This window comes from Delphinus delphis, chromosome 13, assembly GCF_949987515.2.
Source record: "Delphinus delphis chromosome 13, mDelDel1.2, whole genome shotgun sequence".
NCBI lineage: Eukaryota > Metazoa > Chordata > Mammalia > Artiodactyla > Delphinidae > Delphinus > Delphinus delphis.
The window spans coordinates 11,869,246-11,895,600 of NC_082695.1; the positions used below are offsets into that span (position 1 = coordinate 11,869,246).

Sequence of the window (26,355 nt, forward strand, 5' to 3'; positions counted from 1 at the left end):
CTAGGACACTTTAAGATCTCAACACTTTTTCCAGGCCCTGTGGGATCTTGAAAGCATGCAGTGCTTGAAAGCAGAGACTCTGGAGCTACCACCTGATTCCAATTCAGAGTTGCCCGGCTGAACCCTTCCCCATTTCCCGACCTACAAAATCAAGAGCACAAAAACAAGGTTGTTTTCAGCTCCTAGGCTTTGGGTTTATTTCTTATGCAGCAACAGGAACTGATGTATATGTATTGTTTCATTTAACAGGAAGATCTATTGTTATCCCCATTTTATAGATGTGGAAATGGGGGCTTGGATATGTTATCCTCTATGGGGCATTGGGATACAGAGGGTGAGGAAAAGAGAGGTCGCAAGGATGGCAGCAGGTTCCAGTTTTGCAGGAAGGGAGGGATGGTTGGCCCTTTCCAAGGCAGGAAACTTTGGGAGGGGACAAGGTAAATTACAGGGGGTGGGGATGGGAGAGAGGCGGGGGAGGACTTTGAGCTCCTGGGAGGCAAGGACACTGTCTTATTCACCTCTGTATCCCCAAGGCACACAGCCCAGGGCCTGTCACGAAACTAAACTGAGTTGGAAAAATAAATAAATAGGTGCAGGCACGGAAGTAAGAGAGTGCCCACCCACAGGTGAATGGGAACTCCTGTTTGGAGGATTCAAATCCAGGTTCGACCACTTTTTGTCTCTGTGACTTTCAACTAGTGACTCCCACCTTTATGAGCCAGGTTTTCCTTATCTGTAGAACGTATATAAAATGTGGTACCTATGGCAGAGGGCTCAAGTGAGGCGTCCTTGAAGAGCGGATTTAGAGTGCTGGGCAGGGCACCCGCTCATGAATATTAAGTTTGTTATTATTACAGCATATTACTGTTTAGCATACAATCAAGCAGAGTCAAGCGGATCTGGATTAGAATCTAGGACAAGGGACTCCCAACAAGTCCATCTATCTCCCTGAACCTCAGTTTCCCCATCTGTAACTTGGGGAGAAGAACAGTTCATAGGGTTATTGGTAAGGGCCGACGAGCTCATTGACAGGAAACGCTCCGCACACATAATAAACATGGATGCCACTATTATTGTCCATTCACAGCTTCCAGGCCCCACCGCGCTGTTATTTTCCAAAACGCATTTCCTTTCCTTGGCCACAGCTCAGCTCTTCGAGAGCAGCTGGGGCCGAGGGGGTGTGGCCACGGGCGTGGGTGGGGCGACCGTGGCGCCCACCCCTCAAGGCGGGTGGGCGGGGCGAAGCGGGGCGCCCTGGCGCGCGCGCGCGCGCGCGCGCGCGGCGGCCCCAGGTACGCGGACAAGATGGCGGCGGCAGCGGTCGACAGCGCGATGGAAGTGGTGCCGGCGCTGGCGGAGGAGGCCGCGCCTGAGGCAGCGGGCCTCAGCTGCCTCGTCAACCTGCCCGGCGAGGTGCTGGAGTACATCCTGTGCAGCGGCTCGCTGACGGCCGCCGACATCGGCCGCGTCTCCAGCACCTGCCGGCGGCTGCGCGAGCTGTGCCAGAGTAGCGGGAAGGTGTGGAAGGAGCAGTTCCGGGTGAGGTGAGCCCGCCGCCCATGCCTCCCGCGCCCCCTCTCTGCGCCCCCCGGGGCCCGGGCCTGGCCGCCCGGAGCCGCCACCTCCCTGCCCGCGCGCGGACCCCACCCCCGCATCCCACCCCCGGACCCCTTCCCGCGGACAGACAGACAAAGGCCTCCAGGCCGCCGGCCCCTCGGTCCACGCCAGGCGGACCCGCCGGTGTCCAGATTGCGCATTGGGAAGCGCCCAGCAGCCGGCCCCTCCATAAAGGATGACGACCGTGGTATCACGGCTAATCCATCATGCGCGCTTCTTTTGTGCCCGACTCTGTGCTAGAATGTTTACACGGACCGGGTGATGCAGTGCTGCTTACAGCCCTTTGAGGAAGCGGGCGCATCCTCCCCTGGCTGTTGGCTGAGAGCACAGATTTCGGTGTGGGACCCGGGATACAATCTGGCCCTGGCGTACTCGGCGTGCGACCTTAGGGGTAGCGACTTCCCTTTTTTGAGCCTCATTCATCGACTTTAAACGGTGTTGATTAGACCTAGCTTTTACTGTGGTGATTAGATGAGCTGATGTATAGGGAGCACTTACACAGGGCCCGGCTCTTCGGAGGCGCGCAATTAATGTTAACTGTGATTGTCATCACTATGATTGTTGTTGCTCCCACGGTCCGCATTTTATAAACGGGGAGTGGAAACACGGTATTCATACTGCTACGCCAAGGTCACGCCGTAAGCGAGTGCGTGCGTGCCGGGTGGAGATTTGAACTAGGTCCATCGCCAGGGCCCCTCTGACCCCTAAACCCAACCGCTTTCCCTGTTTTCCAAGGCTGCCTTTGATTCGTGTTTGTCTGCCTTTGAGGCTCTCTTAAGCTGAGGGGGTGTTTCTCTCCTTGTAGGTGGCCTTCCCTTATGAAACACTACAGCCCCACCGACTACGTCAATTGGTTGGAGGAGTATAAAGTTCGGCAAAAAGCTGGGTTAGAGGCCCGGAAGATTGTAGCCTCCTTCTCAAAGAGGTTCTTTTCAGAGCACGTAAGGATCTGTTGATGGAAGCTCTAAGCATTTGCATGGTAGTGGTGTCTGCGTCTGGGTCTGTAGGCATGAGCTCATCCAGCTCTTTTTGCTATCTCCCTTTTCAGTGCTCTCACAATCCCTTCCTCACTTAGATGGATGCAAGAGTCATTGTGTCCTTTTCCTGCTATCCAGCAACGTGAAGCCATTTGTCCCTGCCAGCTTTACTTTTCTAAAGCCAGAGAGAATGGGGGGAGAGGGGGAGGGAGAGGGAAGGAGGGACCCGCGGCGCAGTGATCAGCATTGTTTCTCTTTAATTGGGTTAAACATATATTTTGCAACCTCCACATGATTGGGGGTATTATCCATGATTAAACACTACAGATTTCACCCAGTTATTTTCCAGAAGCGTTGCCAAAATTAATATGGTTCTTCTCTCTGGCTTTGCAGGTTCTAACCAGTAGTGAACTGCATTATTTGTTAAGGTAACAGAGGATTAAGACATGTCTAAAATCAAGACATCCCTGTAAATCAAGAATTATTACTCCCTCAATTAAATCGTCTTGTATTCATTATCCCTGGAAAGTTATTTTGTTTGTTTGTTTGTTTTTTAATATTGCTGAAGTGCATGGGTTGGTTGGTTGGTTTCCCTTCCACAGAATCTCTCACAGAAGTTTCTGTATCGGGTCCTGATTCTTAACTTTTTGTAAATTCTGGAAAATAGTCCACGCTAATATTTTAAGTTTATTTCTGATCAGAGGTCTAGAAATGGAGCCAGTCTGATTTATTTTACTATCCTGGTTTACTAAAGATTAATTCCTATTTCTGATTTTAATTACTATTGCTTAATGGAGTTCATACGTTTTGAAATGTTTTCAAGGCTTTTCAAGTTTTGAAAGGGAAAATTTGAACTTTGGACAAATTTGAACTTGTTCCCCTATAGAGAATAAAACGAACTATTTCCTAGTGTAATTCATTTCTGTAAGTGTTTGTTCATGTTAGAATGGTCAGAATTTATGTCCTACTTTGGATAAGCCATACGCTGGCTAAGAGCATTCATCATCACAGGTATTCCATTCTGGTTTCCATGTGTTTGCACATACGTATATGTGGGTGCTGGATGTGTTTAATGCACTTGGACATGGGCTGCTAGTTTGCTGTCTCTGCTTACAGTCCAGCTGGTTTTGTATGCATACTTAACAGCCTGTGCCTTTGTCTAATAATAATGCATTGTTGTGTTTTTTCCCCAGCTCCCTCTTTCCCTGTACCTCTGCTTGATTAGAAGCGTGTCAAGGACTTTGAACATAACAGGAGTATACTTAGGATTGATCTGTGGGTGGATGATTACTTTGGCTCAGGACCCTTGTATTCCTGTGTTCTCAACATGCACACAGGTTGACAAGAAATTTCCTGGCTACTTTCAAAAAGAAAAGTGGGAGAAGTAATAGAATTTTAAACCAAGGGGAACTTAAAACTCATTGGTACCACCACCTCAATTTACAGAGGAGAAACATGCCCAGTCGGTTAAGAGTTGCCCAAAGCACTGGACTTCTCTCCCTGGCCCTACACTCCTAGTTGAATACAACGTAGACTGCACAGAATAGTTGTTGTGAATTAGGAGATTTTTGTATTTCTAGTCCTCATTTCAGAGCTATTTTTCTTCTCATTTCCGATGTAAGTTATCGCTTTCAGAAATTCCAGTCTTTGAAGATATAATTCATTTACAGCTAACAGTTATGATCTGAACAAATGATTGTTACTCCACGTGTTCCTTTGCACCTCTAGTGGGTGGGTGGTGCAAGGTAGTGTGGGAGAGGTGTTAACCACTTCCATAGAAATGAGCAGCTTTGTTTGCAACTCAGATTTGTGTGTGAGAGTGACAACAACATTCTTACTCGTTACTGAGGCCTCTTTGTGTCTCTTCTTCATAGGTCCCTTGTAACGGTTTTAGTGACATTGAGAATCTTGAGGGACCAGAGATATTTTTTGAGGATGAACTGGTGTGTATCCTAAATATGGAAGGAAGGTAAGCTGTAGATTTATCAGGGATTTTGTTAGTTTTTTTGTGTGTTTTAATAATAACCCCAGAATTAATTGCTGTAATTTGTATGTGACTGAACTGTGATCCATGTAGTTCCAAATATTTCATGTTACATTCATGTTGCCATAGTTATATTTTTGAAAAATTCCGTGTATATAAGGTAAATACACCAAGACAATTGATGTTTAAAGAAATGGTGCAAAAATCCTTTTGGGAGAATTAATATTTAGTCCTCCTATGGGTCAAATACTGTGCTCTGGGTACTTGTATCTGTATATCATTTGGGTAGTACAGATTATCTTTTCTTTGTTGTCATCTCTTCATCTACTACCACCAAATTTGCCTGTCATGAGTTGAATTTAAAAAATTTTAAAAATTTCTTACGTATGTCTTAATGTAATGGATAATTTTTTTTTTTTTTTTTTTTTTTTTTTACAATTTCTGAATTCTGGTAAGCAGTAATCTTACTTTGGCGATGAACATTATAGATATTTGGTTGAGCCTTTTTTCTCTCCTGATTAAGAAGAATCCATTCTCTCTTGGTTGTTGCTTAAATTTTTTTATGCCTTATATTTTCTGCTGTGAAGGTTAATTTCCAGTTTACCTGAAAGATGACTTGGCTTCCAGCTTATCTGGAAAAAGTTAAGCTTAACCTACGAAAAAGATTTTCTGCTCTAAAAGTTCTAGAAACTTTACTAGTGATGGAAGATAAGAGTGCTAGTTTAACATATTCCTTAAGAGAGATTATTGTGAAATGTCTCACAAACAGGGAGCAAGACATTTTTCTTGTTGTTTTCAAGGGGGTTTAGGAGAGAGAAATATCTATCGGTGGAACAGCTGTGGGGAGAGGTAAGATGTGTCACTATTCTAGGCCTTGGATGAGTTCTGATGCAGAGGTCATTTTTCTGTTTCTATTTTGGTTTATCTATAAATGAATTGAAGTGTGATCTAATAGTCAGTATTGTGCAGCCTTAAAAATAAAAGTCGACCTGGCTTTTTTACATACATACACATAAACTTTTAGATACATAAATATTATACATACTCAGTTTATTGGTTGTTTTGGGCTTGGTTTGATGTTTAGTGCAGACTTTTATTTTTTTTCTTATTTATGTTGTTTTTTTCCTTCCTTCTCCCTCCGTTTGCACTGCCCTTCCCAGCCCCCACTCCCGTAATTTATGATGACAACCTAGGTTGTTTGCTTCCATGCTAATATGATATACATGCGGATGGAGGGGGATCGTCACTTTACAAAACTGAGATCAAATAATAGGTACTTTTCAATATCTTTTTTTCCTCATTCAACATTACCCCGTGGAAATCTATCCTAATCAACGGTAAAAATCAAATTCACTTTTGTTAATGGCTGCATACTGTTTTGTAGTGTATACCATAACTTATTTAATCATCCCCCATTAATGGGTGACCACTTTCTTCTCCATTTTGTTACTAGGGAGGGTGGTGTTCCTAGTGCTTTCATTTCTGAGTATTAGATTCCTGGGGATGGGTTTCCCAGGTCAGACTATAGAATGTTGTTTGAAAAGCATAAGAGATAACATGTCCTTGAATAAGAAGACTTACCATCATGAAAATGTTGATTCTTCCAAAATTAATACATAAACTTAGTGCTTTTCCAGTTACGATCCAACAAGAGTTTTGGGAGGGGAGAGTTCTGTGTGTTTTGAATGGATAGTATTGTCATAAAACATATACAGAATAGTAAATTCACAGGAGCCAGAAAAAACAATTTTTAAATAATCACAATGGGAAACTTGCATCACTAGATATTAGAACATATTATGATACTACCTGTTATCAAACAATACAATATTTGAATAAAAATAAATAGCTACATCAGTGGCAAAGGATAATTCAAATTCATGTCTCAGCATAACAGATAATTTAATATATTTAAACTCAGAGGGGAGAAGATGGGTTATTTAATGAATGGTATTGGATATAACTGAATATCCATCTGGAAGAAAGTAAAACTTGTATCATATACAAAAATTAAATTCCAAGAGATTAAACAACCTAAAATTTAAAACTGTCACAATGAAAATCCTTCAAGAAAATAGGAGACTTCATGTACAATCTGGGGATACCTCCTTAACCAAGACTGGTAATGCAAAAGCAATAAAAAAAATAACGACAAATGATTTTGCAATTAAACAAATAGACTTGTATGACCAAAGAAACCATAAACAAAGTCAATAGAATCCTTAAAATTTCTAAAAAGAAATTGAAAAATGTACAAAGGATAAGAGGACAACATTCTCAGAAGAGCAAGTCCAAGTGGCTGGCAGTCAAGTAAAAAGACTTTTAAGTTCACTCTTCGAAGAAATGTTAAATAACAATGAAATATTGCATTTTTCCTTATCAGATTGGTAAAAAAAAAAAATAGAGACTAAATATGCACAGCCACTAAAAGTGTGTATCGTTATAGTCATCTTAGAAATTATCATAAGTATGTTACCCTTTGGCCTGACAAGTATTTTGAACCTAAAACGGGGTTGTTTTTTAATAATAAGGAATACTCTCATGTTTGTAAGTGTTTGGGGATGACGGTTTTCATGAAGGACCCTCTTTGTATTCATTCCTGGCAAATGCTTGTTGTTTGGATATGGAAAGCATAGGAAGGAAGAAGGGTAGTTGGTGCTAAGGCACCTGTCCCTGGGTATTTAAAAACAGTTTACATTTATGGTGTTCTATGTGGTCTTAAAAGAAGAGTACATCCTACAAATAAAGATTTGAAGCAACATATTAAAAGGGCATACACTATATCTGGGAATATTGACCCAGAATGACCAGCACTGAGACATATTTCAGTAAAACTACTAGATTTTAAAGACAGAAAAGTCCTTTGAGGATCCAGGCAAAAAAGACAAAGCCACTTATAAGGGAGAACAAATCAGAAATCATTAAACTTTTCAACAGCAGTACTCTCTGCCAGAGAAAAAAAAGAGTAACACATTTAAGATACCCAAGGATGGAAAATGTCAGCCAAGTATTTTTATATCCAGCCAAACTGACTTCCAAGTGTAAGGGCTGTGGAAAAACTCATCCACTTGAAAGAACTCAGGGACTTCTTAGCCCTACCTGAAAAATATGCTAGAAAATGAGCTTCAGACAACCAAAATAACTAAAGAGACCCTGATGCAAGAACTAGTGGTGAACATTAAATACATATTTACTTGTAGAATTAAATCCAAGGGACAGGTGATAGGGGAAAAAGTATTGTATGTGATGGCTGTAAGCCCTGACAGTGTAGACACAACACAGCTGTCCAGAAGAAATGAGCAGAGGACGGGGGAGATCGTGAACAAAATATTTAGGTGTTTTCAGGAATCATCAAGGTGATAAGAATATTGGTCTTGTTATTCTGAGGCTGGTGTGTGTGTGTGTATAGAAGAGAGCGAGGTAGAATAAAGCAATGAGTGATGATGTGGTATTCTAGCTCATCACTGGCATCCTGAAGAAGCAGGCTTCTCCTGGAGGAAAAAAGGATACAGACACAAAACAGAAGAAGGTAAAAACTGTATAGTTCTGAATTTGAATTAGATGTGTCAGTATGAATTCATGAGATATTTTATGTTTAAATACGTGTAGGTATATGTGTGTGTGTGTGGGTACACACCCTTATACACTAGACTTCGTATCTGCCCACTGAAAAGGTCTAGAAACAATAACCAACCTAGTAGAAATGATCATCCCTAGCACTCAGATTGTGGTCTTCATACTACTCCCCATCAAAAGCAGCCAGGGTGTTTGGAGAAACGCCTGATTCTAGGTCCAGAGCAGGAAATGTAAAAGATGACCCTGGAAGCATCTGGGAAGCCTAGAACCAGGTAGCGAGAAAAGTAACAATATTTCATGTCAGAAGTATTCAGGGGCCAACGTGAAGAGGCTTCCTTTGGCCAAAGATGTAGCGATTTGAGCATCAGTGTGGACAGTAACTAGAATGGGTGGAAATACAGCAAATATGTTTAGCTCCATGAGTTCATAATAATACTTAACAACAACTAATTGGTCACCTTTGGAGGATAATAACAACCCAAATTATTATTTTGGAAAACGATAAAGGGAAAGAAGTGAATATTTATCCTGCCTTTTCCTACATACTATGCCACTGGGGGACCAAATAGCAGGTGAGGGGAAATTATTCTTTATAGAAGTATTCCAGCTACTAATTAAAAGGGATGGCTGCATTAGACCATCACCACTTCATGGCCTCTAATGAATTAACAGACCTGGGCCTTTGAGTAGCAATGGCTGCTGACATCACAGAAAGAGACAACCAAGGCATGATTGCCTCCTTGTGGAACTCACTACCGCCTATGAAGTCGTCTTGCCAAGTAAATGGAATCTGAATCTGATCAAGCCTCTACGTCCAATTTACAGGAATTTAGAAGACAGAAGAACATGTTATGCTACACCATGTGGATGCAGTCAACAAATTCCAGACTATGGGAAAGTACAGGTCAAACAACCAGGTTTCTTCAACAAATAAAATACAAGGGGAAAAAAGATGAAGGGGGATCCTGTGAATTAAGAGACTTGAAAGCGTGTGAACAGACTAGTCTGGAGTGTTAGGGATACACATTTGCAAACTCTAGAGGAAAGCAAGGTAGTGATGACCACTGAGGTGTGGTTGTGATCATTGTCACGGCGGGGGGAGAGGGCCCATGGGGAGCTTCTGGGTTTTCTGCAGAGTTCTATTTCCTGGCCTAAGTGGTGGATACGAGGGTGTTTCCCTTATAATAATTCATTAGGCTATTCGTTTGTTTCATGTGATTTTCTAGATTGGTATACTTTACAGCTCAAAGGTTAAAAAGCTAGTAAAACCTAGGTCTGCTCATTTTCTCTTACTCCCTGAAGATTGGAGAGTCCTTTATTTATGAAGCCAGGCCAATAAGTTAATCATTGATTGTCTCCCTCCTACTTCGCATAATCCCTGTGCATATTTGGGAGATCTGATGAAGAGTTTCACTCATTCAGCAAGTATTTATTGAGCATCTGCTGTGTGTCAGACACCATTCTAGGAGCTGAGGATACAGCAGTGAGCAATGCTTAAAAAAAAAAAAAAACCTTGCCTTCATGGAGCTCACAGTCTAGTGGAGAAGAGAGATGCTTAACAAAGTTAAGATACTAATTATATTAGAAAATGAGAAGTGCTATAGAGAAATATTAACCAGGGGAGAGGGTAAGGGAACGATGGGGGGGGGTACAATTTTAAATAGAATGGTGGGAGAAAGCCTTACTCAAAGCGACATTTCAGTCAAAACCTGCAAGGAGATGAGGGCACAGATTGCAGATCCCCAGGGAAGGAATGTTCTAGTCAGGAGGAATTGAGTGCTAAGGCCTAAGGTGAACTCCAGCCAGGTGTGAGGAAGGAACGGCCGGGAAACCAGCATTGCTGGCGGCTGGACTGGGTGGGGAGGGTGATACAGGAACTGAGGGCAGACAGGTAACGGGGCGAGAGTTTAAAGGACCTTTTAGGTCATCATTAGGACTTGGGCTTTTATATACTTTGATCGAGGTGGAAAACCATTGGAGAATTTGGGGCAGAGGATTTTTGTGCTATGACTTAACATGTCACCTGGCGCCCTCTGGCTGCCATGTCGAATGTAGACTGTGAGGGGCAAGGATCAAAGCAGGAAGCTGCTATGATACAGACAAAAGAGGACGGTGGTTTAGATGAGTTGGACGTGCTCACATTTCTGATATATTTTGACGATAGGACTAACAGCATAGGTGGATGGATTGAATATGGCTGTGAGAGAAAGCAAGGAGTCAAGGATGGCTCCGAGGGTGTCCTAACTGGATGGTGGAGTTGCCTTTATCTGAGATGGGCATGACTCTAGGAGGGGAAGAAAGTTAAGGTCTCATCAGATACTGAAGTGGGATGTGGTTGTAGCAGTTGGATATACAGGTGTGGAGTTTAGGGGAAAAACCTGTTCTGGAGAATAAATTGGGGGGTGTCAGTATGGATGGTGTCTGAAACCTTGAGACTGGATGAGATGGCAGTGAGTGTAGAAGGAGAAAAGCAGCAGCCCAAGGTCCAAGCGGCCAGAAAGCTTCCAAATGCCTTTCTCCTGTCTCCTGAGACTCAACCAGCTCCCCTGACTTTTCAGGTTTCTCTTTCATTTCCTGTTAGTAAATCTGAAGCCAAATGGATAACTGTTTCTTGAATTTCAGCACAGCTAATTTAGTGTTAAATTACAAATGTCAAACCCTAAATTGTGCTGTCTGCTTCCATGATAAGTACTATATGCTTGTGAGCCAATTATACTTTTCTTGTTAAGTAGACTCTTAACGTGGTATGATTAGTGTGAAGTAAAAAAATGGATAATTGAGAATTTTAAAATCTTAATTCTTATTGACTCATTGCTTGTTTGTTTATTTGTTTTTTCCAGAAAAGCTTTGACCTGGAAATACTACGCCAAAAAAATTCTTTATTACCTACGACAACAGAAAATTTTAAATAATCTTAAGGCTTTTCTTCAGCAGCCTGATGACTATGAATCATATCTTGAAGGTGAGACTTTAACACTGATATTTTGATAGGCAGCTGAGTTGTCCTTAAGAGCAGCAGTGAAAGTGGCCCTGATGGAAAAGCAGTGGAAAAGTAAACTGTGCTACATGGTTGGCTTGTATGGTCTGATCAATTAGGTAGGCAGAACGATTAAATTCAGAGCCAAGATCTGGTCAGAATCTTTAGCTTCAGCTAAAGAGACAGTGTTTATAAAGATGCACCATCGGGCTTCCCTGGTGGCGCAGTGGTTAAGAATCCACCTGCCAGTGCAGGAGACATGGGTTCGAGCCCTGGTCCGGGAAGATCCCACATGCTGCGGAGCAGCTAAGCCCGTGCACCACACCTACTGAGCCTGCGCTCTAGAGCCCGTGAGCCACAACTACTGAAGCCCACGCGCCTACAGCCCGTGCTCTGCAACAAGAGAAGCCACCACAATGAGAAGCCCGCGCACCGCAACGAAGAGTAGTCCCCACTCGCCGCTACTAGAGAAAGCCTGTGCACAGCAACAAAGACCCAACGCAGCCATAAATAAATAAATAAATAAATTTAAAGATGCATCATCGGTTCAAAGCATGAGGCTGACATTTTAGCTAATGAGGTTAATTCCCTGTCTCTCTAAGCTTTGAAACCTCACTTCAAATCAGAAATAAATGTGTCCAGTTTTGTCTCCATGTGACCTCGAGCAAATCCCTTAACCTCTCTGGTTGGAGTTTAATGAGGACAAAATGTTCTTGCGTGTCAGTGAGTCTCATTGTCCATAATGAGAACTGAGTGGAAAGAAGTCCAGTGGACAGGCAGGATGAAGGGAAGAACTTTCTGTTCCTACTGAGTTGAGCAAGAACAAAATGTGACTTCATTTTTTAAAAACTTTTAAATTCCTAGCATATTACCCAAACACTCCCACAAATTATGGTTATGAAATACAGATATGACTCTTCCTTCACTTTCATTCCCTACTCCCAGCGACTTACCCAATTCATTGATTCTTCTTCCTTTCCAGCGTTTCTCATAGTCGTGTCTCCGTTCTGTTCTTGGTCTCACGCAGGCTGTTGCCACCTCTCCCAGCAGCAGCTTTCTAAGTGATACTTGCTTTCATGGGCATCACCCCCTCCTGCTCTCCAGTCAGCCGGCGTGCAGTGCCGGCCTAGTCCGAAACCCAGCCTTTTCAGCACTCCATGTGAGCCTGCGATGTGGCCAGCTGATTTCCTTTTTGAAATTAAATCTCTGCCTGCTTTCAGTGCCCTCCATAATTCAATCAGGCCTTTCCCCATCACTCTCTAAAATGTCCCATTTGCTCCAGCCAGGCCAGTATCCTCACTGGCGCCATACACATACACCTGGCTTCACTTCCTCATTCGTGGTGTCCCTCTTCCTTAGGATTCCCTCCTAAATCCTACTCACCCTCCGAGTTCATTTCAGGTTTCACTTGCATGAAGTTTCCCTGATACCTGCGACACTTGCAGATTTTACTGCCTCAGACCTGCAGTAGCGGCGGCTAGTAAACCCTGTCCATCCTCTCTGTTTCCTGTGTGTACAGGTTGTTTCTTCAGTAGTCACTGTGTTTCTTGTGTTCCTTGTCCTCCACAGTGTGTAGTGCAGATTCTTATTGATTGATCTTGTTGATTATACCATCCAGAAGGACATGAAGTATCTGCTTCAGTTCATGAAAATAAAATATCCTCACCACCCTGGAATCTTCACATATGCATCCCGGAGTTAAGAGGCATCTTGTGTTTATTCCACAGTCAGGAATAACTTGACAAGCTTTATTTATGAAAACAATGACTTCTCTTTCATCTTTCAAATATTAAGTAATATTATAATTTTCAGCAGCTCGTTCACATCAGTGCTGTGGACATTGGGTAGCTGTTGCAGGTTTTTAACTAGTTGAGTGAATAGAAATTGGCTCCAGGGTTTTGATCCTTGGTGACCAACTAGAACCATCTGATGCCGTTGACGAAGGCTAAGAAGCAGCAGTCAGATAGAACAGGCTGCGGAGCTGTGCAGCATAAAGCCCTTCAGCTGACGGTGGCGGGGGGGGGAACTGAGTCCCGAGGAGACCCAGGAGCCATTCCCTGGCTGGTGGCAGAACTGGGGCTGGTGTCCAGGTCTCTTGATACCCACTGGGGTGTAAGTAGGGGATCCAGGTCCTGAGCTGGTTTGAGACCTTGAATTTAAAGTGACTACAGCTTCCCGAGTGGAAACGTCCTATAGCAGATGAGCAGGTTAGCCCACTGGGTCTCGGGTTAAAAAGTAACCTAAGGTGGTGAAGAGTAGTGATTTTTGAGAGACAGTATCTCTGGTGTGCTCTGTACAACTTATTAGCTGTGGGTTTCCTGAGTGTAACTATTTAATTTCAAAGTCCAGTTATCTCCAAAGTCCATTTACTGGCTCACCTTTCAGAGGAATAATTTGTTGAAATGGTATATCTGACATTGAGGGCTTTCAACTATTTTTTTTTAAGTCTCAGTGAACTGTCTTATAAGTTTTCAGAGTTGTTGGATTTTGAACTGTAAGAAAATTAGGGACAGAGAAGTAGCTTGAAAAGATCTCCTTTATGGTATTTATTTCTCTTCCTAGTAGACTGTGGAGATATGGCATGTATCACACAGTTCTTTTGAGTCCATGACCTCTGAGAGAGTTTTGGTATATTAAAAAAATAATAACGAAATGTAATCTTCTTTGTTGTAAGAATGTTGCTCCTTCTCAGTGTATTAGCAGCAGCCAGACCTGACATCCGCGATAGGAGCCACATCTGGAGGAGTGGTGTAAAGAGCTGTGGCCCCAGGAGTCTGGGGTGAATGACCACTGATAAGAGAAGGTGGAAGGAGGAATTTATTCAGTAATTCTTGTTCATTTCAGGTGCAGTGTATATTGACCAGTACTGCAATCCTCTCTCCGACATCAGCCTCAGAGACATTCAGGCCCAGATTGACAGCATCGTGGAGCTTGTTTGCAAAACCCTCCGGGGCATAAATAGTCGCCACCCCAGCTTGGCCTTCAAGGCAGGTGTGGAACTGCTTTGGATACAGCTGTATTTGCAAAAGAAAACGTAGAGTAATTGATTAATTTGGGGAATTCTGCAGTGCGTTCCCATTATGTCCCAAAAAATCGACTGATGATACAACCACATGTTCACCTGGATGATGTAAAAGACCTCAAATACGTATTGTCTTTTCCACCCTGGGTTGGTAACACCTGATGTATATTCTTAGGACATTGCCAGTGTCTGCATGTTAAAGGTTATTTGGGACACTGGTCACAACGTTATTTGTGCTTGTGTCCTCAGAGTAGGTCTCTGTATTTCAGGTGAATCCTCCATGATAATGGAAATAGAACTCCAGAGCCAGGTGCTGGATGCCATGAACTACGTCCTTTATGACCAACTGAAGTTCAAGGGGAACCGAATGGATTACTATAATGCCCTAAACTTATATATGCACCAGGTAAATATGTGTATGATAGAAAATATAATAATTATATATATATTAAGCTTATCTCTGATAAACTGTACAGTTACTGAGGGCAAGTAATAGATTTTGTTCATCTCTCAGTGCCCAGTGAAACTCATTTTTGCCTCTACTGTGAGGATATTGCTGTGGCTTTTACCTGCTTCATCACAGAGCATCCTCTGAAGACCCTTGAAGTAAATTCCTGACTGGAAATAGGACTTCTCCGACTCAGTGTGATCAGTTTGCATCTTGTGAACACTAAACTATGAAACTAACCTTTTTGCACTGGCTTCCAGGAAGACTGGAGGAAATACATGACCAGCTACGTCATTGATGCTTGTTTTTTATTTGCTTCCTACTTGTCTCTGTTTTCGTATCTGTTCTGTTGCTCTCTATGAGACTTGTATTTTCTTTTGTCATATCTTACACACGTTATCTGAAATGGCCTTACGTTCTTCCTAGAAGAAGGAGGGCCTAAATCACAGGTCTGCACACTTTTTCTGTGGAGGGCCAGACAGTGATTCTCCTTGGCTCTGCAGGCCACATACCCTCTGTCCTAACCACTCGGTTCTGCCATGGTCAAGTGAAAGAAGGCACAAACCATACAGAACCAAAGGCATGTGGCTGTGTTCCAGCAGAGTGTCGTATGTGGACATGGACATATGAATTTCATACAGTCCTCATGTTTCATGAAATAGTATTCTTTTGACTTTTTTAAACATTAAGAAATATTAAAACTCTTCTTATGCAAGCCATCCAAAAACAGTTGGTGGGCCCGATTTGGCCCATGGACTGTAGTCCGAGAGCCCTGATCTAAGTAAATGAAATATTCATCCACTTAAGCCTGAAAACCTGTCCTCTCACCTGATGCACAGTAGGTGGCCACTGAGAAGGTGTGGGGAAGGGGTGAGAAGGTGCGATTCATCTCTGTGAAGCTAAAGCTGCCTTTTTCTCTGCTAGGTTTTAATCCGCAGAACTGGAATCCCAATCAGCATGTCTCTGCTCTACCTGACCATTGCCCGGCAGTTGGGGGTCCCACTGGAGCCTGTCAACTTCCCCAGTCACTTCTTACTAAGGTGGTGCCAAGGTGCAGAAGGGTGAGCCATCCGTGACACATCGTGATTGCCCTGAGGATTCATTTCCACTGTGCTGAGAGGAGATGTAACAACAGAGGTTAAAAGGGGGCCTAGGGTGGTGATGGAACTGGTTTGCTCTTGACTGTATCCACGTCCGCGATCTGCTCGTGGGAGAAGTGCGCTCTGAATCTTTGTCTTATTTCTCAGAACTGCATGTGAATCTCCAATTACCTCAGAGAAAACATTTAATTTTAAAGAACAGGACTAAGAGTTCAGGATCTTATGTGAATCTCAGAGTCCCTTTGTTCCGAAGCAAATCAGTACAAAGAGTTCTTAAAGAAACTGTTACTTCCCAGTCTTCCGTAAAATCTCCCCCCAGAAGAGAGGGAAGGAGGGAGGGAGAAGCAAGGGAGAGGGAACTGGGCCCAAGTTCTTCATCCATGTGCAAAAGCAGATACTCAGGTTCTCAGCAGTGGCACTCCTTTTAGGCAAGGTTGGTGACCTGAGGCGCATTTTGCAGACCAGGTTAATGAGTTCTGTTTTGTTCTCTTGTTTGGGACCTGGTGTCCTATTGGACGTAAAGCTCCTTTTCAGCTATAGTCTAGAGAGACGGGTCTCTTTAAAAGTGCCATCTAGAGGGAAAAGAAACATAGTTATTTAATTACATCCTGTTACTTCAAACTACTTCTTAATGACTGGCTGTGGTACTGTTCGGTGAAGTGATGAGTGGAATGATAGAAAGTAGCTGAGCTTTGAAGTTTGAATTTAGACCTCGGTTTCCTCTGAGCCTCAGTTTCTTCCTGTGTAAAATGGGGCTAATGTTTTTCATAAAGTGGTTTGGAGGGTTAAATGAGAGAACCCAGTGCTTTACACGCCTGGTGGAATTTCTCATGCTGGTCTCTATATTTCCGCCTCCGGGTTTAGGAAATAAAACTTGTCTGTAAGTTGGCGGCTCCTCGGTATTCTTCCTTATCCCTTTCCCTCCTCTTCTCTCTAGAGGTAACCGCCAGTTAGTTTGAAAGTATTTGTTATTTCCATGCAAATTTTAATATTTCGTTACATGTGTATGTTTCCTTGAATAGCGAGTACAGGCTTCCCTTGTTTCCCAGATATAATCTGTTCCTTAAAATGTATTGGATGGTTTCTCTTTTGGATAGCAGGCACCCATTTTCCATTATTTTAAATGAGAAAAGTGCTTTTTCAGTTCATTCCCTCTCCCTGAATAACCCAACCAATTTCCCCCAATATCTCTAAAATATTCTTAAATGCTTATATAATGGTCCACCAAGGATTTCTGTGTGATATAAAGCATTTAAAACACCAATTACCATGTTACTTACCACAGTGACCTGTTGCCGGGCACATTTGTGTGTGGTAACAGGATTGTTTTTCCTTCTTTAGGCCACAGTGAGCATACACCACAATGCAGATGAACAGTGAAGTGGTTTGGTAGCACCCCAAGCACCTGGCAGACACAAACACTGAGACCCATAAAGGGCTGGCCCGCTGGGGAGAGGCCGGGAGGTTGGCAGGAGAGCGCACAGCTGCTGGGCTGCAGGCCCTCTGCGTCCTGACTGGACTGCTCCTCGGGCCCGTGGTCTCTGTCTGCACCACGACCATAGTGTCGCGTGGACTGTGGCATTATCGTTAGTCCTAATGACTGGTGGGGCGAGGCCCCCACGGAGTCCTTTAGAATTGCCCTGGCTCCTCTTAGCCTGGTGTCCATGTGCAGCTTTAGAATCCGTTTGTCAGGCACCTCGAAGCTCTGGTATGGTAGCTGGGCCCAGAGCTCCTCTGGATTCGTGGATTCACGTGAGGAGTATGGCCTGCTTGCGCTTCCCTGCTCAGTCTGTCTGTCTGTAAACACATCTCCTTGCACGTTTAAGTCATCTTTAATGTCCTTAAAAATATTTTATTGTTTTCTACATCCAGCTCTTTGATATATTGCTAGATTTATTCCTGGGTACCTTAACTTTTTGTTGCTATTGTAAATGGTAATTGTTTAAATTACGCTGTCTGTGTATTGGTGGTGCACAGGGACATGGTTGATGACTTAGATCTGGGTCTGATTATCAGCACCTCTGCTGGATCAATTATTAGTGCTAATAATTTGCTAGGTCTTTCAGCTTTTCTATGTAGACCGTCATATTGTCTGAATTGCGACAGTTTTATTTCTTCTTTTTTTTTTCCAGCTGTTGTATGTTTGTGTCTCTTTTACTTATTCTGCTGGCTGGGTCCTCTTGTACACAGTGAATAGAAACAGTGATAGCAGGCACTCTGCCTTGGGTATGACTTTAAAATTTCATCTCAAACATGATGTTTGGGAGCAGTACCTTTCATTGAGATGATCAAAGCTGCCTTCTAAAGTTGTAATTTGGGCCTTCCCTGGCGGTCCAGTGGTTAGGACTCCACGCTTCCACTGCAGGGGGCACGGGTTCCATCCCTGGTCGGGGAACTAAGAGCCTGCATGCCGCATGGTGCGGTTAAAAAAAAAAGGAAAAAACAATAATAAAGTCGTAATTTGCTAAGAGTTTTATTAATAGCTAGGATTTTTTTCCCCCAAATTTCTTTTCTGTGTCTACAGATAGGATGTGGTTTTTCTCCTTTAGTCTGCATGTGGTGAAATGTTTTAGCGTTCAGTCCTCCTTTCATTCTTAAGGAGCATCTGACTTACTCATGTGGATTTTTATACATTCGCTGTGTTTGATTTGCTCATATTTTGTTTAGGATTTTTGCCTGTAAACTTGTGTGCATTTGTGTGGTTCTCCTAGACCCAAAAAAAGGGTTGAAGAGCATTCCTTATTTCTGGAACAATTATATATGTCTTGCTAAAGGCAGGCTATTAATACGACTGAGAAGAAATCTGACTGGGCTTTTTAGCTGCCGAAGAGAAAGTCTCTATCAAAGTGAAACAGTTGCTCAAAGAAAAAAAACACAGCTATCCCTGAAACAAAGTCCCACCTCAATCCCTCAGGAGTCCTCGTAGGGTGAATGCAGTATCGTTAGAGGTCCTGAGGTGAGAACCTGCTTATGTGACCGCCTACCGGCCCGGCTCGGCGTGGGCCACCCCTACGTGCGAGAGCGCGGGTCGTGGAGGGCGGTTCCATGGGAGGAGTGGGAGGTGGAGGCCAGGGACGCAGCTCTCCGGGGTCTGGAGCGGGGTCCCAGCCTGAGCCTCCCGAGCGCATCTGCAGAGCTGAGGCCAGAATCCTTGTGGCCCCAGGCCCCATAACTGTCATCACAGCCTCAAGGGGCCCGGGATCCGCAGACGTTAACTGCTGCTACTCTGTGAAATTAATAGACTGGCTCAGGCATTCCAGAAATATTTCTCTCAACCAGACTTCTGATAGATAGGCCTGGCAGTGAGTCTTAGAGTTAATCTCTCTAAAAAACTATATTAAATGGCATAAACCAGTGCTATTTCTCAAGTATCAGTGTACTGCAATCTTAATACAGCAGAGTGTGTATAGAGGTCAGATTTCAGACTTTGGGCAAGGCCTTGATATTTTCAGTAGAAATGCCACTGTGTTAACATTCGTTCTCTGATTTGAGCTACTTATTACGGGGTTTTAAATATTGATTTGTTCAGCTCTAATCTGAGATACGACTCGCTACGTGTGCTCTTTGGATAGGGCAACCCTGGACATCTTTGACTACATCTACATAGATGCCTTTGGGAAAGGCAAGCAGCTGACAGTGAAAGAATGTGAATACCTGATCGGCCAGCATGTGACTGCAGCGCTGTATGGGGTGGTGAACGTAAAGAAGGTGTTACAGCGAATGGTGGGAAACCTTTTAAGCCTGGGAAAGCGGTAAGGTTTTCTTGGTTTTCCAGTACTTCCGCGGCGTGTGCGTCTTTGGAGGTGCAAATTACCTTACAGAGAATTTTATTTAATGAGCCTACCTGTGATACAGAGAAGCAGCGGATGCTTTGTGGCACAGTTGGGACAGCTGCAGCTATCTACCCACCATGGGAAAAAACTGGTTCCCTTGATGTAATGCTATCCAGACTTAGGATGTGTTGAGTGACTTTTCTTTGAGATCTTTGCAGTGGACTTGGGCGAGTTCTCTTTTATAAATGCTGAAAGCATTCTCCAGTAACAAGAATATTTTAGACTGGCAACAATTATTTTTCACCTCCTAGTGCTTTGCTGTCTTGGAATTTATACCTTTCTATCACTTAGGTAAGAGGACAAACAAAAGTATGAAACAGTCTTGCTTCTGAGTCCAAGGAAAATTGTCTTACAGGGAAAATAGAAATTTATAGATTGGAGTATTAGTTTTCTGCCTAATGGCAGAATTTCTTTTTAAATAAACTTTATTTTTTTAAGAACAGTTTTAGGTTCACAGCAAAACTGAGCAGCAAGTACAGAGAGTTCCCGTTTACCCCCTGCCTCTGGACACACACGGCCTCCCTCATTTCAACAACCCCCCTCCCGGGAGCAGGGTGTTCGTTACGGTTGATGAACCTACCTTGGCACGTCATTATCACTCCAAGTCCATAGTTTACATTGGGTTTGCTGTTGATGGTGTACATTCTGTGGATTTTGACGAGCAGGTAATGACGTGTACCCACCGCTGTAGTGTCATCTAGAAGAGTTTCACTGACCTAATAGTCCTCTACCTATTCAGAGTCCATTTTTAATTTATGTACAGTGTTATCAAGGTGACTCTGTAAGGAAAACGGTTATGATTTTAACTTAGTGGAGTACGAAATTTCTATTTCTTGTGTATCTTTTTGTTAAGAGTGTTGTAACTTTCCTGAAGAGAGGAAGTATCAGAATCAGAGAACGTGTGGGATTTGTGTCCATTACTTTTAAGATCTGGGCCTTGAAAAAGAGGGTCTTAGCTCAGAAGCAAACAGGATAAAACACAGATTTCTTTCCCCACAGGGAAGGCATCGACCAGTCGTACCAGCTCCTGAGGGACTCCCTGGATCTGTACCTGGCGATGTACCCGGACCAGGTGCAGCTCCTCCTTCTCCAAGCCAGGCTCTACTTCCACCTGGGCATCTGGCCAGAGAAGGTAATTATTTTACTTTGATGCTTTGCACCTGCCTTAGAGAGGGAACTCCTAGCTGAGAGGCAGCGCTTACAAGTTTATCCTTGTATTAACCTGGAGGATAAACACAGATTTATTCACAGTCTCCTGGTGTTGACCCATCGATTTAACTTTTTGTCTCCTTTTATTCTACTAAAAATTAGTTATCCTGCCAGGAATTGCCCATTCTCTCTGTGATCAGTGCCTTAAACTCCCAGAACCACAAGGCCTCGGCCCTACCTCTCACCCACTGGTGCCCCAAAGATGTATTTTCCCAAAGCCGCCCTTCTCAAGGGGAAGCAGAAGTTTCCATATTCATCCTCCAGCTGTGCTGTTAGCAACTAAATTGGCCGCATGTGAATAGCCCTGCACGGCGTGGGAAAGTGAGACCTTGATGTGTTCAGGTCCAGCTGCTGGATGCTTTGAGGACTGCTTATGCCTTTGGAAACTGTTGGGTTTTACTGTTCCACTTGGCTCTCTCAGGTTTGTGACGCCCCCTTTGGCCAGCAGGAAGCCCTGTCAGAGGCCACCATGTTTGGGGTCGGCACCACTGCTCAGGAGCTGCGGGTATAGCACATGTATGCTTCCAGCCATGCAGCACAGTGCAGGAGCAGCTGCTCGTCCCCATCATGCCCCTGCTTGGCCATGGGAATATGTTAATAGTCCACTTTGTTTAGACAGCCGGGTCATAGACTTGAATTCTAAGCTCTCACAGGAACATCACCATAAAATCATCAGCCCTGTCACTAGAGAGTGGTAAAATCTTTCTTGAGAAAGTAAATAACCTCAGTGACTCACCGTTGCTTAGATTTACATTGCCTCATTTATTCACAGTGTCAAAGATCTACCGTAGTTCTAGGAAAGGATGCGTCAGTAGGAAAATCCCTGAGCCCCTGTCTTCAGATGTCATCTACAGCCCAGGCAGTGGCTGTCCTCCCAGGACACCCATGTGATGCGATAGAAGAGTTACTGGAACACTAGGCTGTCTACCAAGGTCACCACCTGCTTCCCACGACCTTGTCCAGAATTGAATAGTTTACTTTTATTTTTTACTTGATTTATTTTTGATACCAGGACATACATAACTAATTCCTTTCACTTTTTACTGTACATTAGTTCAGGAATTTCATGATAATTTGTAAAATGCATGGTTCCTCATAAGTAGATTCTGTACTTAAATTACACATCAGCCTTAGAAGGAGTAGGGTTGACATCGCCTTTGGGGGGAACGTCTGTAGAAGCCCTGGCATCCTTCCCTTTGATGACAGGCTCAGTTTAGGGCTCCTGTGCTACCTCTGGGGGAATTTCCTTGGTATCCTCCTCAGATGGTCAGGATTGCCTTCCTTCCAAGCAGATGTCACTGGAACAAGTTCCAAAATTGTCACACGCAGAACATTTTTCCCCATGATGACCATTCATGGGCTGCTGGGGTCAGGCACCTAGACACTCCCTGCATCTAAGCTCAGGAAGGGTAAGTGGCTCCTTCCCCACGTGTGGCAACTGTCTCGCCTCCATGAACTGTGCTGTAACTGCAGGAAGGACCCCATGACAGTGGAGGAGAGCTGGGGCCCAAAGCGAGGAAGGCTCCAGGGGATGCGGAAGCAGTTAGAAAAGGGTCCTTTCCGGAGAAAGGGTTTGAGGTGGCCCTAGAAGGCCGGGGAACGATTTCAGAGCACAGGGAAGTAGGTTCCTCCAGTGGTGGGGACGGCTGGGAGAGCTCAGTGCTGCACACCTCCAGTACCTTCTGCCAGCCCTTTGGGGTGGCTACTTTTGTTTTGTTTTTTGCCCTTTTACAAACAATGAAACCGAGGCACCGAGAAAAGTTAAGTAGTTTGCCAAGGTCTCCCGCACAGAAGTTGATGGCATCAGGCGTTCAGATTCACAGCCCACCCACACGCTTCACCCCTGTGGACCAGGGCCAAGGCGAGATTGTTTCTGAAGAAGGCAACAGAAGGGCACTTTCTACTCCTGCTGCTAAACCTACATCCTTGTTCCGATCCGTAGTTATCCCTTCCCTCCATTTTCCACATTCAGTGGAAAAGATGTCCCTCAGTCTTCCAAGGCAAAACTCCGTGTGCTCTGGATCCAACCTGCTGCCTGTCCTTGGACTACTAAGTTTTCCTTTATTTCTTCTTCTGTATCTGCAGCTCCCTGTTTCTACTTCTACTGTCAGCATTAAACATACTCAGGTCTCCCTCATCTTTGAAAAAAGAGAAGGAGAAGCCTCCGACGACAGCCCCCGGCTTTGCCCACGGCTCCACCTTACCTCTCTCTCCCAGCCTGGCCAGGGTCCTTGTGATGGCCTCCCCCTCGCCTCCCCCGCACTGCGCAGAGCATGGGGCTCCATTCCCAGCCCTCCCCCACGTGAACTGGAAGCCCATGATGCCTTCTTGCTAAACCTTTCTCTTTGTTGCCAAATCCAGTAGACACTTGTCTTTCCTCATCTTTCTTGATCACTTGGAGGTCATCCCCCCACTCAAAACACTGTTCCTTTGATTCTGGTCCCCTCTTCCCAGGCTCTCGCTAGTTGCTGTCCTTTGTCTCTCCCTTTAAGGCTCTACACTGTGGGGTAGTTTCTAGACTTCTTTCTACTGTGCACAATTCCCCTCAGTGATCTCACCAGCTCTCCTTACCTCAGTTACCGTCTGTAGGTCAGCGGCTCTCGAATCTCTGATCTCCTGCCTCTGAAGCCCCTCCCTGCCCCTCTGCACCATGACGGCCCTGAGCTCGCCCTTCCGCAAAGCTTGTGCGGAGTGTCTCGCAGCTGCTTAACCATCCTTCCGCACGAGGCCGTACTCTTTAAGGTCAGGGACCATGTCTTGTTCTTTACTGTAGCTATTCCCCTTGCTCTCAACACAATTCCTGCCACCCAGTAGGTACAACATTTTATTTGAATGAATGATTAAGAAATGACAGAAATTCATTAGCTGTGAACAAGGAAGGAGGCTCGAAGAGAATATCCCAATTTTCCAATAAGGGAGGCCACTTTAAAAGTTGAAGCGTGTGGGGAACTGACCTGTTTCGGGGTAGGAGACAGTGTTCCGTCTGGGATATGCTGAGTTTGATTGGCATGACCTGGAGCCATGGAGTACCGTGCTTGGTGGGCGCTCTTGGCATCAGCATCTAGTAGCTGAAGTCCCAAAAGTAGAAGAGCCCACAGAAGTGGACGTCCAGAGGTTGGAGCCAAGAGCTTCAGAGAGATGTCGGGGGAAACCTGCAGTTAAGAGGACAGAGCAGGGTCCGCAAACTCTGGCCCCTGGGCCCAGAGCCGCCTGGCTTTGTGAATACGTTTTGTCAGCACACGGCTGTGTCCATTTGTCTGCGGACTGTCTCTGGCTGCTTTTCAGCCACAGCGGCAGAGGGGAGTAGTTGAGTCAGAGACCGTCCAACCCACAAAGCCTAAAATATTTACTTTCGGGCCCTTTACAGAGCAAGTTGCCAGTCATGTGCAGTAGTCGCCCCTGTTCCAAGATCTCTACTCTGAAGGTTGTGGGCTCTTGGGATTCTAGGCCTAGGCATTTAGCTGTAGACGTCATGGTGCCCCACTGTCAGCACGGCTTTTGGAAACACACTGGGCACATCTCATGGTGTCTTCTCCATTTCTGCCGTCTCCCTTCACCCTATCATCCACACACCAAGGGAAAGACGGGAGTAATCATCCCTGAACCTTATCTCCTCCTCTGATACTCTGAGTTCAAGACTTCCTTTATGCTTTGAAGATTCCGCGTTATGTTTCTTTCACTTATCTGGTGGGAAGGGGCTGCCAGGAACAAAGGGGAAGCTGTGTCTATAGAAAAGTTGTCAGCAATAACTAGTTGGAACTGCAGAGGGGAACACAAGAAGCTTACTGTGAAATCAGATGCTTTCAGCTACAAGGGACAACTGTTGTTAGTGTCCCCTACATTACAAGGCCACTGCGGGGGGTGGCAAGTGGATGGGATTGGCTCCTGGCTGGTACTGGTTGAAGCTGGGTCTGCTACTTGGGGTTATACCACTCTGTCCATTTTTTATGTGTTTGAAAATTTTCCTAACAGTCAATTAAAATACTCCTCTTCCTGCTTTGATGTGAAGGTGACTGAGACCTGGGGTTGCGAGTCAGCCCTGGGTCCACATTCTCACTGCACGTCTTCATAACCCCATGACCTCAGGCAAGTTGCTTAACTAGTGTGGAGGGCTTTAATTGAATAAGGGATGTGGTTTTCAGTAAAATATTTTCTAGTCAGATTAAGTCTAAGAGGGAGGATGCTGATTTTTGGCTTACGATAGGTTTAGGTAGGGAGGTAAACGGTGCATGATAGTGGGGAAGTACCCTAAAAGCCTAGAAAACGTGAGGATATTTGAGGGGTAAATAAAGTTTAAGTCTTGTGCGTTAAGGTTAATTGCAAGTGCTAGCACAAAGCCCAGGATGGTCACTGTAAAGGCAGTTAATTTTAGGTATGGGGGCATGGTTATTAGGGGGGGGATGTTGGGGGGATGTTGTTGGAGGGGATGTTGTTGGAGAGAATAAATCCAGCAAAAACACAATTAGTAGGAAGTTTGATGGAGTTAATTAGGAGTGGGCTGTTTTCATTGATCAAGGTTAAGGGAGAGAAGTGAGGGGGTCCTAGCAGTGCGCAGAAGGGGATGCGAGCACTTGGGACGGCTGGGAGGGAGGTGGCGACTGGAGTTATTAGCGGGGCTCAGGCAGTGGTATAAGATGTGTTAGCAGCTTCAGTGATCAGGCCTTTAGGAGCCGGTGAGGAAAGGCATTCCTGTCAGTGCTAAACTTCCAATAGTAAGGGCTGTTGTGGTGAAAGGTATAGCTTTGAATAGGCCTCCTATTTTTCGAATATCTTGTTCGTTGTTCAGGCTGATAGATAGATAGATCCAGAGCATATGAATAGTATGGCCTTAAAAAAGCATGTGTGAACATGTGCAAGAATGCTATATAGGGTCGGTTGATGCCAATTGTTACCATTATTAGGCCTACTTGTCTGGAAGTGGAGAAGGCGACAATTTTTTTAATGTTGTTTTGGGTGAGGGCACATATTGCTGTGAATAGGGTGGTAAGGGCTCCTAAGCATAGTGCTACTGTTTGAATAAGTTGATTGTTTTCTGTTAAAGGGTAAAATCGAATAAGCAAGAAGATACCTGCCACCACTACTGTGCTTGAGTGGAGTAAGGCTGAGACAGGAGCAGGCCTTCTATTGCTGAGGGGGGGTCAAGGGTGAAGTCCAGAATGAGCAGATTTTCCGGCTGCAGCTAGTACGAGTCTTTCAAGGGGGAGATTTGAGTGATTTAAGTCGAGGATAAAAATTTGTTGCAGGTCTCATGTGTTTAGGTTGAATAGGAATCATGCTGTTGATGTAAATCCAGTGTCCTGATGTGGTTATATAGGTTGGCCTGGAGAGCGGCTCTGTTTGCGTCTGATTCCTCTTGAAATTGGCAGTGATTGGACTGCTGACCTTCAAGTTGGGAGGATTAAATGAAGTAAAAAATGTGACAGGCTTGGCACAGTGACCAGCAGAGAATAAGTATTCAGCAAATATTGAGATCCTGCAAATCTCATTCTGGAAGACAAGATTGGCTTTTAAAATAATACGTTACATTGCAGAAAGCTGTAGTCTTCATGACACTTTTATAGGCTCACAATGTATCAGGAAATAGGGCAGTTACTAATCATTATTTGATAAGT

The 26,355-nt window shown here is 44.3% G+C and overlaps 1 protein-coding gene across 4 annotated transcripts in view; it reads left to right on the forward strand.

Annotated features, from left to right (window-relative positions):
- Window positions 1-1,286: 1,286 nt before the first annotated feature.
- The window catches only part of FBXO21 (F-box protein 21), a 36,978-nt gene continuing 11,909 nt past the window's right edge, over window positions 1,287-26,355 (forward strand). For all 4 annotated transcript variants that reach the window (XM_060028093.1, XM_060028095.1, XM_060028094.1 and 1 more), the window contains exons 1-9: window positions 1,287-1,544; window positions 2,423-2,558; window positions 4,469-4,563; window positions 10,995-11,116; window positions 13,976-14,122; window positions 14,423-14,559; window positions 15,526-15,662; window positions 19,274-19,453; window positions 20,534-20,666. In XM_060028093.1, the coding sequence (XP_059884076.1) occupies window positions 1,306-1,544; window positions 2,423-2,558; window positions 4,469-4,563; window positions 10,995-11,116; window positions 13,976-14,122; window positions 14,423-14,559; window positions 15,526-15,662; window positions 19,274-19,453; window positions 20,534-20,666 (1,326 nt within the window). In that variant the 5' untranslated portion in view covers window positions 1,287-1,305. The remainder of the gene's footprint in view (window positions 1,545-2,422; window positions 2,559-4,468; window positions 4,564-10,994; window positions 11,117-13,975; window positions 14,123-14,422; window positions 14,560-15,525; window positions 15,663-19,273; window positions 19,454-20,533; window positions 20,667-26,355) is intronic.